Source organism: Thamnophis sirtalis, unplaced genomic scaffold (genome assembly GCF_051295495.1).
Source record: "Thamnophis sirtalis isolate CommonGarterSnake01/CBP01778 unplaced genomic scaffold, rThaSir2_p1.2 scaffold_6, whole genome shotgun sequence".
Classification (NCBI taxonomy): domain Eukaryota; kingdom Metazoa; phylum Chordata; class Lepidosauria; order Squamata; family Natricidae; genus Thamnophis; species Thamnophis sirtalis.
Window position 1 is genome coordinate 7,370,047 of NW_028261386.1, and position 14,800 is coordinate 7,384,846.

Genomic DNA, 14,800 nt, shown 5'->3' on the forward strand with positions numbered 1-14,800 from the left:
ATAATCCTGTGAGATAAGTTGGGCTGAGAGAGAGTGATTAGCCCAAAGTCACCCAGCTGGCTTTCCTAAGGCAGCATTAGAACTCATGGCGTCCTGGTGATTGGCCCAAAGTTGCCCAGTCAGTTTTCACGCCTAAGGCAGGATTAGAACTCACAGTGCCCTGATGATTGACCCAAAGTCATTCAATCAGCTTTCATGACTAAAACGGGATTAGAACTCATAATCTCCTGATGGTATTGGCCCCAAATCACTCAGCTGGCTTTCATGTCTAAGGAGGGACTAGAACTCACAGACTCTTGGATCCATTTCACTTCTCAGCATCAAGACACCATTTATAAAAAAAAAGAAAATAAGAAAAATGAGAATTTATTTCTGCCATTTAAAAAAAAAAAAACCTGGGTATTCTATAGAAGTGAATGGGAAGGATGAAATATATGGCAGAGTATCCAGGCAATGAAATCGGCAGCAGTTGAGGCAAATCAAAACTTGATTTTAATATCGCTTCCAGGGAAAGAGGATCCCTTGGACCAAAATTAATCCATTTTCCTGTATGCTGCCAACATGCTACCAACATAAACCATGATTGATAACAGACCAGAGATCTAAATCCTGTGGAAACATGGAATATGTCTTGTGGAAACACATCCTCATGATGACTCCTGCTCCAAGCCCTGTAGAGGCCATGTTATTTCGGCTCAGAAAATTCAGTTACTAAAGATCAATTGCTCTAGACAGCTTATCCCTTATTTATTAAAAGTTGACCTTCGATAGCAAAGACGTTCTCACGGAGTTTCTCCTCTTCCAATGAACCAGCTACTGTCACGAGTTGCTTTCTTCAGTCTAATTGCTTTAAGAAACAATCTTCATTTCTCCACCAATTGTTTCTCCTTTACTTTGGTTTCTTATACTAAAAGGGGAAAGGGTGGAAGGAAGGGAGGGAAGAAAAGTTCAAAGATGGATAAAGAAAATTAGTATTGTGTATTAATAGTACTAATATCTTTACAATTACAGTTAATCTTTACAATCAATGTCTATGGAGATTTGCAATCATCCAGACCATGGTTGTCCCAAACTTTTGGGCTTTATAATCAATAAAGTATTAATAAACAGACTGACCCCAAAAGCTTTTCCCTCCCTCCCTCCCTCTCTCTCTCTCTCTCTCTCTCTCTCTCTCCCTCCCTCCCCTCTTTCAGACACACACCTACCTAGCTTCTCTATGCTACCTACCTAAATTGCTGCCTTATCTATCCTCAAGGTAAAGATAAAGGTTCCCTTCGCACATATGTGCTAGTCGTTCCTGACTCTAGGGGGCGGTGCTCATCTCTGTTTCAAAGCGGATGAGACAGCGCTGTCCAAAGACGTCTCCGGGGTCATGTGGCCAGCATGACTAAACGCCGAAGGTGCACGGAACACTGTTACCTTCCCACCAAATGTGGTTCCTATTTTTCTACTTGTATTTTTACATGCTTTCAAACGGGTTGGCAGAAGCTGGGACAAGTAACGGGAGTTCACTCAGTTACGCGGCGCTAGGGATTCGAACTGCTGAAACTGCCACTTTTCTGATCAACAAGCTCAGCATCTTAGCCACTGAGCTACCGCGTCCCTGTATATTTCATAGGGGAATATTTGAAGGATCTGTTGGCAACTCTTTAAAAGAAGTCCTGTCTTCTCCCAGAACAAAGTCCAACGTAACAGTGCTTAGTGCCCTCACTTGAACTCAGCTTGTTTCCATCTGTCCTTTTTTGGCAATCAACGTATTTACTGTTATGTTAGTTTTCATTGTCTGTGTGAGAACTCTGACACACATTGGTCATTTATCTGTCATTCATGCGCCCTTTTATCCCAATGGCAACTACTCAAAGAAAAGCCGACTTGGCTGGAATTGTGACCCGATACATGGGAAGCACAGCAGGTTGGATAAAAAGACCATGCTTTATTGTGGGGGTCCTCGACGCTCTCTGAGCTTGGTTGTTTTCTTGAAGACATTTCATTACCCAACTAGGTAACATCATCATTTCCTCATTGGGTAATGAAATGTTTGCAAGCAAACAAACACGCTCAGAGAGCACCGAGGGCCCCACTGTTTACCCTGAGCTACAGATACTGTCCTGAATGGGTACATGTTTTATTGCTGTTTTGTTGGAGGTCTTCAAGCAGGGGGTGAGCCATCATCTGCATGAATGCTCTGGCACAGCGGTTTTCAACCGCATCAGCTTTAAGATGTGTGGACTTCAACTCCCAGAATTCCACACATCTTAAAGCTGCTACGGTTGAGAAACATTGCTCTGGCAGACTCTGGCCTAAGATATTTCTAAGTTGCAGGGCCTGTCCTATGAAATATCATTCCCCCTGATGGCCCTGGCCTTTCTGTCCTTCCATGACGCTTTAAAAACCTGGCTCTTCTCCCAAACATTGGGTCAGATTGTGAGATGAGTCTATATCAGGGGTCAGCAACCTGCGGCTCTGGAGCCACATGTGGCTCTTTCATCCCTCTGCTGTGGCTCCCTTTTGCCAGTCAGTTCCATCATTGATAGAGTTAGGACAGATAGAGGGAAAAGGACACGGCACAGGAGGAGACTCTATGGTGGGGGAACCGGACTTCTGGTCTTGTCCAGAATTGAATGGGGGGCTTCCAGTTAGGATCTTTGTGACTTTTTGAGTATTTAAGGTTGCCGACCCCTGGTCTATGTAGCAGTGTTTTTCCACCTTCAACAACTTTAAGATGAATTCTGGGATTTGAAGTCCACACATCTCAAGGTTGCTGAAACTGAGAAACGCTGCTATACAGACTGTAAGAGCCTTGAACGAAATACGCACTGCTTGGCCTTGATTGGCTCTGTTATGGTTATCTCTGTTATCCCATTAACCTGTGGTTTGTATGTTCCAAAGGTTTATTATATTATGGTGACGGCAGCAAGAATACTTCATGCACACAAACACAAAAAATGGAAGAACGCTTTGATTTCCACAATGGACAAATGGCTGCAAAAGTTTATGGAGTTAGCAGAGGTGGTTCAACTGACTGCTTTGATTAAAGAAAAGAGTACAATTAGTTTTGTTTCTGTTTGGAAACCACTTCTGGACTTTGTGCTTGAGGTGGGGAAAAAATGAACCTTTGATTTTGGGTTTTGTTGTTTAGATAGGTTTGTTGTTAAACAAATGGCTAGGGTATATTACTGGACTACTGCAATGCGCTCTACATGGGGCAGCCCTTGAAGAGTGTTCGGAGACTCCAGCTGGTCCAGAATGCAGCCGCCCGAGCGATTGTGGGTGCACCCCAGTACACCCACGTTACACCTATCCTCCACGAGCTGCACTGGCTACCTATTGGTCTCCGGATACGCTTCAGGGTGCTAGTTATTACTTATAAAGCCCTACATGGTATTGGACCTGGGTACTTGAGAGACTGCCTTCTGCCGATTACCTCCCACAGACCCATTCAATCCCACAGATTAGGCCTCCTCCGAATTCCATCTGCCGGCCAATGTCGGCTGGCGACTACTCGGAGGAGGGCCTTCTCTGTGGCTGCTCCGGCCCTTTGGAACGAGCTCCCCGTGGAGATTCGGACCCTCTCCACCCTTCAGGCCTTCCGGATGGCCGTGAAGACCGGGCTGTCCCAGCAAGCCTGGGGTTGAGTTGCCCCCCCCTACTCGAATTTGCTGTGTTTGTTGTGCTTTTAAGTTGTTCGTATTGTCTGACTGTTTTTGTCTTACTTTTGTAATTTCCCCTCCCTTGGCTTTTGTTCAGCCGCCCTGAGTCCCTTCGGGGAATAGGGCGGCCTACAAATTGAATAAACTCCAAACTCCAAACTCTACTATGTAAAAGTTAAAAAGTTGAGGTTGTATGTTATTATCTTATTTTACTGTGCCAAAAGGAGTCAGAAGTCAATGCCTTTCTTTTTTTTTCTTCCTTTTACCTTTCACTTTTTAATTTCCCCCTTTTTCTTCCCTATTTTCCCATCAGTTTCATTTTTTTAAAAAATTCTGTTTTTTATTAGTTGATAAACTAACAAAAAAATATTTGAATCCCTGATCCTTATGGTTAAGCATCCACAGCAGGGTTTTCTCATCTACCTTAACACAGCTATCACCCTTCTGGCAACTGACGCAGATTTAAAGAGTTTGGAGCCAGATATTCAACTGCAGTTGCCCAGCCAGGTGAATCCTGTTTATTGCTGGACAGCAGCTCCTTTGAACATCTGGCAAAGATGATAGGATGCAGAAACACTTACTTTGTCCATCACCCAGTCAGCATCTTGGATGGCCCTTTTAATAATCTGTTGAATCCTCTCAGGACTATCTTCATCGGCATGAACTTTGAAACTCTGTAAATGGACAATTATATAAATCAATTACCGTACTTTTCGGAGTATAAGACACACCGTTTTCCATCAAAAAAGAAGGTAAAAATCTGGGTGCGTCTTATACACTGAATGCAGCATTTTTGGCCTCGTGAAACCCCGCCCCTTCACCAAAATGGCCGTGCAGAGCCTTTAGGAGGCTTCCAGAGTGCTCCTGGGGGCTGGGGAGGGTAAAAATGAGCAAAAAATGGGCTGTTTTTTCCAGCTCCGAGGAGCACTCTATAAACCTCCTAAAGGCTATGCATGCCCTTTTTTTGACAAAAGACGGGCCCGTTTTTGCAAAAAATGGGCCATTTTGGGGAGGTCTGCAGAGTGCACCTTGGAGCCAAGGTGGCGCAGTGGTTAAATGCAGCACTGCAGGCTACTGCTAGATCAGCAGTTCAGCGGTTCAAATCTCACCGGCTCAGGGTTGACTCAGCCTTCCATCCTTCCGAGGTGGGTAAAATGAGGACCCAGATTGTTGGGGGCAATATGCTGACTCTCTGTAAACCGCTTAGAGAGGGCTGAAAGGCCTATGAAGCGGTATATAAGTCTACTGCTATTGCTATTGCTATTGCAAAAACTTATTTTTTTAATTTCCCTGTTCAAAATCTTATACGTCTTATACTCTGGTGCGTCTTATACTCCAACAAATACGGTACCCTTGCCATGGGTCAGTACAGTAGCCAGCAACGGCTCATACAGTTGGTGATAGGAGACGTTAAGGATATATATTCAAACAATTCAGACAGTGAGGGCAAGGTTACTGGTGACATGGACAGCATACATATTTTAAATGACCCTCTAATCCCTTGCATTGGGATGGAGTCGGGGTGACTGAATGGAACTGAGTGTTTACAGGCTGGATATCCTTCCTGATGCCTACATGGAGTTCACAGCAGATATTTTCTCTTTGCGTCCAGAGAGAGAAATATCTGCCGCTTCGTAGGGTCGAACTCACAGTCTCCTGAGCGAGAGCTCCATCTCTAGGCCACCACACCGCTTGGTGAGATGGACAGCATATGACAGAATAGAATAACAGAATAACAAGAGTTGGAAGGGACCTTGGGGGTCTTCTAGTCCAACCCCCTGCTTAGACAGGAAACCCTACACCACTTCAGACAAATGGTTATCCAATCTCTTCTTTAAAACTTCCAGTGTTGGAGCATTTACAACTTTTGGTGGCAAGTTGTTCCACTGATTAATTGTCCTGACTGTCAGGAAATTTCTCCTAAGTTCTAAGTTGCTTCTCTCCTTGATTAGTTTCCACCCATTGCTTCTTGTTCTACCCTCAGGTGCCTTGGAGAATAGTTTGACTCCCTCTTCTTTGTGGCAACCCCTGAGATATTGGAACTCTGCTATCATGTCTCCCCTAGTCCTTCTTTTCATTAAACTAGACATACTCAGTTCCTGCAACCGTTCTTCATATATTTTAGCCTCCAGTCCCCTAATCCTCTCTGTTGCTCTTCCATGCCGGCTGAGGAATTCAGGAAATTGTACCCCAAAATCTTAAAAGTTGCCAAGGTTGGACATGCCTGCTCTAGGCCTTGGGCAAGAGCAGTGATGGCCCTCTTAAGAGATGTTTGATCTAGTGGTCTGTGTGGTGCTTTTTCTAGACTTTCTTTTTCTTTTTTTAAGCCATCCATATCACATTTCTGGTTTTGTAAGCCCCACGGAGCCTGCTCATGTTATCAAACTATCAATAAATTTTGAAGAAAACCATTGGTTCCACTATGTTGCTTTTCTGAGCATCAGGAACAAGGTCAAGAAGAGTCATCCTGAGGAACAATAGGTAGCTATTGCATGCTGTTAGAGAAGCGAAGAAGTTCGGATGACAGAGCTATGTACAGATTCTTCTGAGAAAGTGTGAGAGGGAGAGGGAGGCAGAGATCAGCTCCTGGTGCCTTTCCTCCAGCCGTGTGAAAATCTACACAGCCGTGCTAAGCTAGCAGAGACCACACCATGAGTAATCAGGGCCCAAGCGGAAGGAAGGAAGACATTTGACAACAGAAATTATTTCTGATGACCAAAATAGCAACTGGGAGGGGTTTTTTCCCTTCCCTAATCCTAACCTTATGTAAACAATAAGAGGATGGGGTGGGTGGGAATGGAGGCGTGAGATCCGGTTCCACCAGAAATCCGCGAAGCCCTTATCCACGGAGACATAAGCGTGAAGACTAATTCGCGTCGTTCGAAGCGCTAAGGAAAAACGCGACCCTACCGCGATGACATAATCGCGGAGGGCAAATCCGCGCATTCCCAAGCACTCAGTACCCTAACCCTAACCCTAAACCTAACGCTAAACCTAACGCTAAACCTAATGCTAAACCTAACGCTAAACCTAACCCTAACCCTAAACCTAACCCTAAACCTAAACCTAACCCTAACCCTAAAACAAACCCCTAAACCTAATCCTAACCCTTACCTTAATTGAAATCGGCTTTCTGCCGCGGTGCCGTTTTAAAGCGCCCTTCTGTTGCCGCGCTGTTGTCGCGGCGGTGATGACGCGCGGTGATGACATCGCGGATTTAGTGCCACGATTTTATCACCGTGATTTTGACGAGCGCGGTTTTGTCGTGCCACAGTGAGATCCAACTGGAGAAGGTTGACCTTCCAAAGAGGACTTCTCCACGCAAAATAGCACCAGAATGGAATGACTCTACTTCTTCTTGGGTTTTTTTGAAGGAACACCCCACTTTCATGATAGAACGGTTTGATCTAACTTTGGCCTTGCTCAACAACAGGGTTGCAAATGAGAGAGAGGCCTCGGTTGCAAGGACATGGCCTCCAACAACAGTAAAGTGGGCTACCTCAGAACCTGGTTAAGCTCTATGCAGCCATAAACCACATTGCATGTTTCCCAGATCTACCTCTCTGCGATTGGAAGTTGTAGACCGGTGTTAAGCAGGAAATTTAAAACCAGCGGACCAGGGTTGGGTTCCGGCAGGCACTACTGCCGGTTTGCTCGTGTGCACGCTTTGCTCAGTGCAATCAAAATTGCTCTGCGCATGCGCAGAACTGAAAAACAGTAGCAATAGCAATAGCAGTTAGACTTATATACCGCTTCATAGGGCTTTCAGCCCTCTCTAAGCAGTTTACAGAGTCAGCATATTGCCCCCCCCCCCAGTCTGGGTCCTCATTTCACCCACCTCGGAAGGGTGGAAGGCTGAGTCAACCTTGAGCCGGTGAGATTAGAACCGCTGAACTGCAGATAACAGTCAGCTGAAGTGGCCTGCAGTGCTGCACCCTAACCACTGCGCCACCTTGGCTCTTATGAGATGGCAGCACCAAGATGGCAGCACCACTGGCGCCGCCCGAAGAACCAGTTTGGGGGCGTGGCAGGCCTGGGTCGCTGCCAGTTCCAGTGACCCAAGTCAGCAAATCAGTCCGAACAAGTTCGAACTGGCCAAACCAGTCCAAACCGGTAGGAACCCACCACTGCAGTGGATCTCAACTCCCAGAATGCTAGCTGGGTAGTTCTGGGAATTGAAGTCCAAAGGTCTTAAAGTGGCTGGGATTGAGAAACACTGGTCCAGATCAACTTCGGAAAAGGCCACCAAGGAAAACCACAGGGACGCCACTCTCCATACCTGTTGGATTGTGTGCTTGTAATGATCCTGGAGGTTTTTTTCAGGAAGGACCCTGCAGCAACGGAGCAGGTAGCGGTACAACTGTAGAGGGGTCTTCACCAATTCTGCCCCTGGGAGGGGAGCCATCCTCCACCCATCAACTGTGGAAAGAAAGAAGGCAACATGATGAAGGTCAATCACCTTCTAGATTGCCCAAGGAACTCCAATGCCTGCAATAGAGAAGGTGTAGATCAGGGCAGAGGTGGTATTCTACTGGTTCGGACCGGATCGCCCGAACCATTAGCGGAAATCGCTCAGGCTCCACCTACCCGTGCCCGGCTCTATGGCATTCCATTTAGGTCATTTTTTTTCTGCCAAAAGCACATGCATGGAAAGATTTGCGCAGGTGCGGAGGTGGTGTGTGTGAGCGAAGCTAGTGCACACATGCTCACATTTGTGACCAGTAAGGAAGGTAAGTGTATACCACCCCTGGATTAGGGGTGTCAAACTCAAGGGTTGGGAGCCAGATCCAGCCCACGGGGTGCTTAGACCTGACCAGTGGGGCCACCCTGGAAAGAGCGAAGGACTGGGAGCTCGGGAGCTCATTTTCGGTTGCAGAGCACTTGGGCCACCACAGGAACCCCCAACACGAGTGACATCGAGCTGGCCACGCCCACCCCGGTCAAACACAACCCTGATGCAGCCCTCAATGAAAACGAGTTTGACACCCCTGGTGTAGATCATGGAATCGGCAGGCAAGGGATAGCTTGAGATTGTGGCTGAAATCAAGAGTTCCTGTGCCACAATCAGGGTTTGAAAGAACCTCCCTCACCTTGGGCCTCCTGAACTCCATGTAGTACAATTCCCAGAGTCCTTAGCCTGCACAGGGATCAGCTATTTCTGACTCCAAATTGCAAAGTTGCAGCATGTTGCCTCTTTGAGCACCACGTGAGCAAATGCAGTTTAGTCAGAGAACAATTTCCTGAATTCCTCAGCCAGTTATGGAAGAGCAACCAAGATGATTAGAAATAAGTTTTTAAGTGAAGCCCTGTACTTGTTAAATTATTGGCATGGTTGTTAAGGGAATCTGGCTTCCCCAATGACTTTGCTTGTCAGAAGGTCGCAAAAAGGTGATCACGTGGGACCCTAAAACCGTCATCAATATGAATCAGTTGCCAAACATCTGAATTTTGATCATGTGACCATAGCGATGCTTGCAAGGATAATAAGTGTGAAAACCGATCATGTCGCTTTTTTTCTGTACCGTTGTAACTTCAAATGGTCACTAAATAAATGGTTGTGTTCTGACGTACGCTTCCCAAAAGCACGAAGCCGACTCCTCATCCAGATAAAACCCCTTTTATTTAGGTTAAAGGGAATTCCTCTCCCGGAAACCAGTCTTTCATGAGATTTCACAAATACAGACCTCTATCAGCCTTGGAGAGCTGCCAGGCCGATATCTTCCAAACGCCATGCTGTAGCAGCAATTACTTGGCAAGAAGTCAGGAAGAGACCTTCACTTTAAGGAATTGGATTAATTGTTTCCTGCAAACTCCACTCCCCTTTCACTCCTCTCTATTCCCTATGGGAGGGGCCATTCACAGTCCACCAGTGGTTTTACTCCCGAGTCAGCATTTGTTCCTTAACTGTTCTCTTCTCCTGGCAACTCTGCACGTGTGCACACTGGGAACAGGCTCCAGCTGTTCTTCTGCCCCACTCATCTCCGACTCTGAAGGCAGCTGATAACTATCGGACGGCCCTGGACCCATCTCTGCCTCCGACACAGAGCCTTCATCAGAGCCTTCCCCAGGCTCCAGGACTGGCCCAGGTTCCTCCCCAACCTCCTCACTGTCTGAATCTGCCACAAGCTCCGCTGGACACTGGCGGGCCACAACAGGTTGTAAGTTACTTGTACTCAGAAACTGCAACTGAAACCAAATGAAGCAGGCCACGTATTAATTGGTATGAGCGGCTGCCAAAAAGCTTCCAAGTCTGGAGGGCTTTGTGGTTTTTAAAGAAATGACTCAACATGCAGCACCCCTCACAATCCTTGTGAATTTCCTCTTTAACCTATAAACAAGAAGCACTTCTTTCTGTGGTTCAGATCCATTTACGTCAAAAGAGCAATTTCCTAAGGCATTCATACCGGTCTCTGCTGGACTCTCTCTCTCACCTTCCTCTTTGTCCTTCTGGTAAGTAGACTACAGGTAGTGTTCTGACCGAGGCTTCCCAAGAGCATGAAGCAAACTCCTTGTCCCGACAAAAAACACTTTTATTAATTTACTGTGAATTCTGCTCATTCGCATCCAGCAAAATTTTTCAAGGGAGGATTTACAGTCACAGACCTTATCTGGCTGGGAGAGCTGAGAGGCCGATATCTGCAAAACTTGGCAAGGAGTCTCGGAGAGCCAGGAACCAATGAAGCAAACTAATTGCCTCCTGCAAACTCCCCTCCCCTTTCGCTCCTCTTTTATTCCCTATGGGAGGGGCCATTCACCGTCCACTTGTGGCCTTACTCTCAAGTCAACCCCTCTTCTTTAGCTGTTCCCTTCGTCTGGCAACTCTGTGCATGCGCACACCGGGAACAGGCTCCAGCTGTTCGTCTGCCTCACTGATGTCTGACTCTGAAGGCAGCTGAGAGCTGTCAGACAGCCCTCGCTCCCTCTCTGCCTCCGACACAGAGCCCTCATCAGAGCCTTCCCCAGACTCCAGGACTGGCCCATCTTCCTCCCCAACCTCCTCACTGTCCAGCTTTGCTGGCCGCTGGTAGGCCACAACAGGTAGTCCTTGACTTACGACCACAATTGAGCCCAACATTTGTCATTAAGTGAAACATTTGTTAGGGGTGGCTTTGCCCCATTTTATGACCTTTCTTGCCACAGTTGTTAAATGAATCACTGCAGTTGATGAGTTAGTATCTCCGTTGTTAAGTGACTCTGGATTCCCCATTGATTTGGCTTGTCAGAAGGTCGCAAAAGATGACCGTGGGACCAGGGGTGAGTTTCCTGCCGGCATTACTACCAGTTCGGCACACACACACAAAAAGTCTCAACGTGCTTTTGATCCTGTGGCAACCAAAACTGTGTATTTTTAATACATTGATTTATAATGTTATTGGAATACTTTAACAAGGTTCACCCAAGAGTTCTTGGGAAATATGGCATTAAAAAATATAATAATAAATGAATTAGTAAGACAAGGCCAAGCATGATTTGGAGCGACTATTAACTAAAACCAGCTCTGATTTACTACTCATTTGTTCCAGCCTGTTCCAGCTTGAAATTTTAATAGTATTAAAAGTCATGCCACAAGTGCATAGACGTATAGATATATGTTGTGGGTGGGCAATATAGCAATAGCACTTAGACTTATATACTGCGTCACAGTGCTTTACAGCCCTCTCTAAGTGGTTTACAGAGTCAGCCTCTTGCCCCCAACAATCTGGGTCCTCATTTTACTGACTTTGGAAGGAAGGAAGGCTGAGTCAACCTTGAGCCTGGTGAGCTTCAAACTGCCAAATTGCAGTCAGCCGGCAGTCAGCAGAAGTAGCCTGCAGTACTGCACTCTAACCACTGAGCCACCATGGCTCACATCGCCCTTACTTATCACTTGAAGAAGCAAACTTATAAAGCCATTTTTCTAAAAGAAATCTGAACTGACACTCACCTTGGAATATGTTTTGGTCCCTGCTCTTCATCTGATTGTCTGCAAGTCTCAATATCGCAGGATTAACTACCCAATTCATGTATCCTACAGACAAAACTTGATTTTTGCCATGCAAATGTCACGTTTTCTCACTTTGGAATCACAGCTCAGATCTGTGGGCTGCCTCCCCACCCCCCAACACATTTTTTTTGTATGTGACTCATTGTGTTGAGCTGAAAAGGAGTAGGAAGCAACCTTATATAAAGACGGGGACAATTACTGTCCCTGGGAAAATTATCTAAAGTAGAGTGAACTTTTTTTAAAAAAAAGATTTTGAGAAGAAAGACCAAGGACTGAAACGCAGCCCCCCAAAATAGCCTGTTTGCGCCTATTGTCCTCGACTGAGGATCACAACTGAACCAAAATTTCTGTTGCTGAACAAGATTCAGATTCAGATTCAGATTTAGTTTATTTGTATGCCGCCCTTCTCCAGGAGGGACTCAGGGCGGCAAACAACTCAAAGGGGGGAAAAGGAACATAGAACACAATACACGTGATTAAAATAAACAAGAATCATACAACCATACAGGTCGAGAGGGGAGGGGAACTCATCAACCCCAGGCCTGCCGGCAGAGCCAGGTTTTGACGGCTTTCCGGAAGGCCTGGAGAGAGGTGAGGGTCCGAATCTCCGCGGGGAGTTCATTCCAAAGGGCCGGAGCTGCAACAGAGAAGGCCCTCCCCCGGGTAGTAGCCAGATGGCATTGGCTGGTGGACGGAACCCAGAAGAGGCCGACCCTGTGTGATCTAACGGGTCTTTGGGAGGTAATTGGCAGCAGGCGGTCTCTCAAGTACCCAGGTCCAATACCATGAAGGGCTTTATAAGTTACGACTAGCACTTTGAAGCGTATCCGGAGACCGATCGGTAGACAGTGCAGCTCGCGAAGGATAGGTGTAACGTGGGTGTACCGAGGTGCACCCACAATCGCTCGCGCGGCTGCATTCTGGACAAGTCGAAGTCTCCGAATACTCTTCAAGGACTGCCCCATGTAGAGCGCATTGCAGTAGTAAGATAACTATTAAGTGAGTTTTGCCCCAATTTTATGATCTTTCTGGCTTGGAGGAACATTGTCCATGGGATCGCGATGGGTCAGACACAACTTCGCAACTAACAACAACGAATTATCTCTCTTGCCACAGCTGTTAAGTGGATCACAGCAGTTGCTAAGTTAGTAATACAGTTGTTAAGTGGATCTGGCTTCCCCATTGATTTTGCTCGTCAGGTGGTCGCAAAAGGGGATCCCATGACAACCGTCATAAATATGAGCCAGTTGCCAAGCCTCTGAATTTTGATCGGGTGGCCATGGAGATGATGCAATTGTTATAAGTGTGAAAAACGGTAATAAGTCACCTTTTCAGTGCCGTTGTAACTTCGGACACTAAATGAATGGTCGTAAGTTAAAGACTGTATTGGAGGGAGGGCTAGTTTTGCACCCATGCACTTCCACATGCATAGTTTCTTGTCTACACTTGACTTCTCATGCTAATGTGGGAAGTTTTATATCAAATTATTCTTCTGAGACGAACATTTTTACTTAAAATGGAGTTCTGGATTTTAAAACAAGTGGCAACGTTTCAGTCTCTTGGAAATCTGCTCTGTGCCACACCTATTCTTTAAAGCAAAGTACAGGTGGTCCTCGGCTTACGACCACAACTGACCCCATAATTTCTGTTGCTAAGTGGGACACTTGTTAAGTGAGTTTGGCCCCATTTTACGATTTTTCTTGCCACGGTTGTTAAGTGAATCCCGGCCGTTGTTAAAAGTTGGCAAGACGGTTGTTAAGTGAATCTGGCTTCCCCATTGACTTTGCTTGACAGGAGGTCGCAAAAGGGGATCCCATGAGCCCTCCGAGACACTGCAACCCTCGTAAATGTGAGGCAACAGCCAAAGTCTGAATTTTGGTCAGGCAACCACACGGATGTTGCAAGGGCCGGATGAGAAACGGTCATTAAGCCCCTTTTTCCTCTGATATTGTCACTTTGAATGGTCACTAAATGCACTCGTGTAAGTCGAGGGCTATCTGTACTATCAGTTTGCAGACCCCTTTAAAAAAAACACATCTTTGCCCCAGTCTTATGACTTTGCCCCATTTCTTTCCCCCTCCCTGAATCTTCATGAGCTCTTGGCAAGATTTCATGTAACGTGAAGGGGCGAAGTCACAAAATTTCAGCCAGTTTAAAACTAAATCTTTAAAAAACAACAACCCTAAATTGAGCAATAGATATTTACTAAGTCAAGCTTATAGATAGATAGATAGATAGATAGATAGATAGATAGATAGATAGATAGATAGATAGATAGATAGATAGATAGATAGATATAAATATAGATAGATATAGATATAGATATATATGCAGGGCCGGACTTCATAGCAGACTCTTGGGCATTTGGGGTGACAATTTAATTCTTTGCTTTCCTCCAGCACGCATCTTTCAGCAGCCCACCCACTTTATGCCCTCCGTCCGCTCCCCAAACGACCCCCGTGCATTGAAGCGCCTCGTCTTTACCGATGCAACCTTTGTTCAATTCGCTTACCCAGCTTCCTCGGGACGCATGCGCAGTACTGGCTTTCCAGCCGGTCTTCGCAAGTCGTCTTTCGGCAACATAGAGATAAGAATAACATAGAGATAGGAATAAAGTAGAAGACACTCCCCCCCACCCCTCTTACCATCCTACCCCATGCTGCCTGGGGAACTCTGGGAGTTGAAGTCCACACATCTTAAAATTGTCGAGGTTGAATAAGATTGCTCTAAGGACTGCAGCAGTGGTGAAATGCAATTTTTTTTTTTACTACCGGTTCTGTGGGCATGGCTTGGTGAGCGTAGCAGGGGAAGGATACTGCAAAAATCCCTATTTCCTCCCCACTCCAAGGAAAGGATATGGCAAAATCTGCATTCCCACCCCACTCTGGGGCCAGCCAGAGGTGGTATTTGCTGGTTCGCTGAACTACGCAAAATTTCCGCTACCGGTTCTCCAGAATCTGCCAGAAACTGCTGAATTTCACCCCTGGACTGCAGCCAAGAAATTAAAAGAGGCTTGCTCCTGGGGAGGAAAGCTATGCCAAATCTAGACAGCATACTAAAAAGCAGAGACATCATCCTGACAACAAAAGTGCCTATAGTCAAGGCTCTGGTTTTCCCAGTTGCAATGAATGGCTGTGAAAGTTGGACACTAAGAAAGGCTGAAAGA

At 46.1% G+C, this 14,800-nt stretch overlaps 1 protein-coding gene across 2 annotated transcripts; it reads right to left on the reverse strand.

The window, feature by feature from the left end:
* Positions 1-726: 726 nt before the first annotated feature.
* LYRM9 (LYR motif containing 9) lies at positions 727-14,198 on the reverse strand. 2 transcript variants are annotated; one of them, XM_087719069.1, is made up of 4 exons: positions 14,147-14,198; positions 7,930-8,069; positions 4,232-4,324; positions 727-907 (listed from the first exon to the last, which is right to left on the reverse strand). In XM_087719069.1, exons 2-4 carry the CDS (start codon positions 8,053-8,055, stop codon positions 890-892), a joined length of 237 nt encoding a protein of 78 aa, XP_087575195.1. In that variant the 5' UTR covers positions 8,056-8,069; positions 14,147-14,198; the 3' UTR covers positions 727-889. The 2 variants fall into 2 exon arrangements, with proteins under 2 accessions (XP_087575195.1, XP_087575196.1); XM_087719070.1 differs by lacking the exon at positions 14,147-14,198 and adding an exon at positions 14,119-14,137.
* Positions 14,199-14,800: the final 602 nt, after the last annotated feature.

Coding starts and splice junctions, on each gene's coding strand:
- LYRM9 (XM_087719069.1), bottom strand. CDS start 8,055: ATGGCTCCCCTCCCAGGGGCAGAATTGGTGAAGACCCCTCTACAGTTG. Junction 4,325..7,929: donor ACAAGCACACAATCCAACAG/GTATGGAGAGTG, acceptor GTCCATTTACAG/AGTTTCAAAGTTCATGCCGA.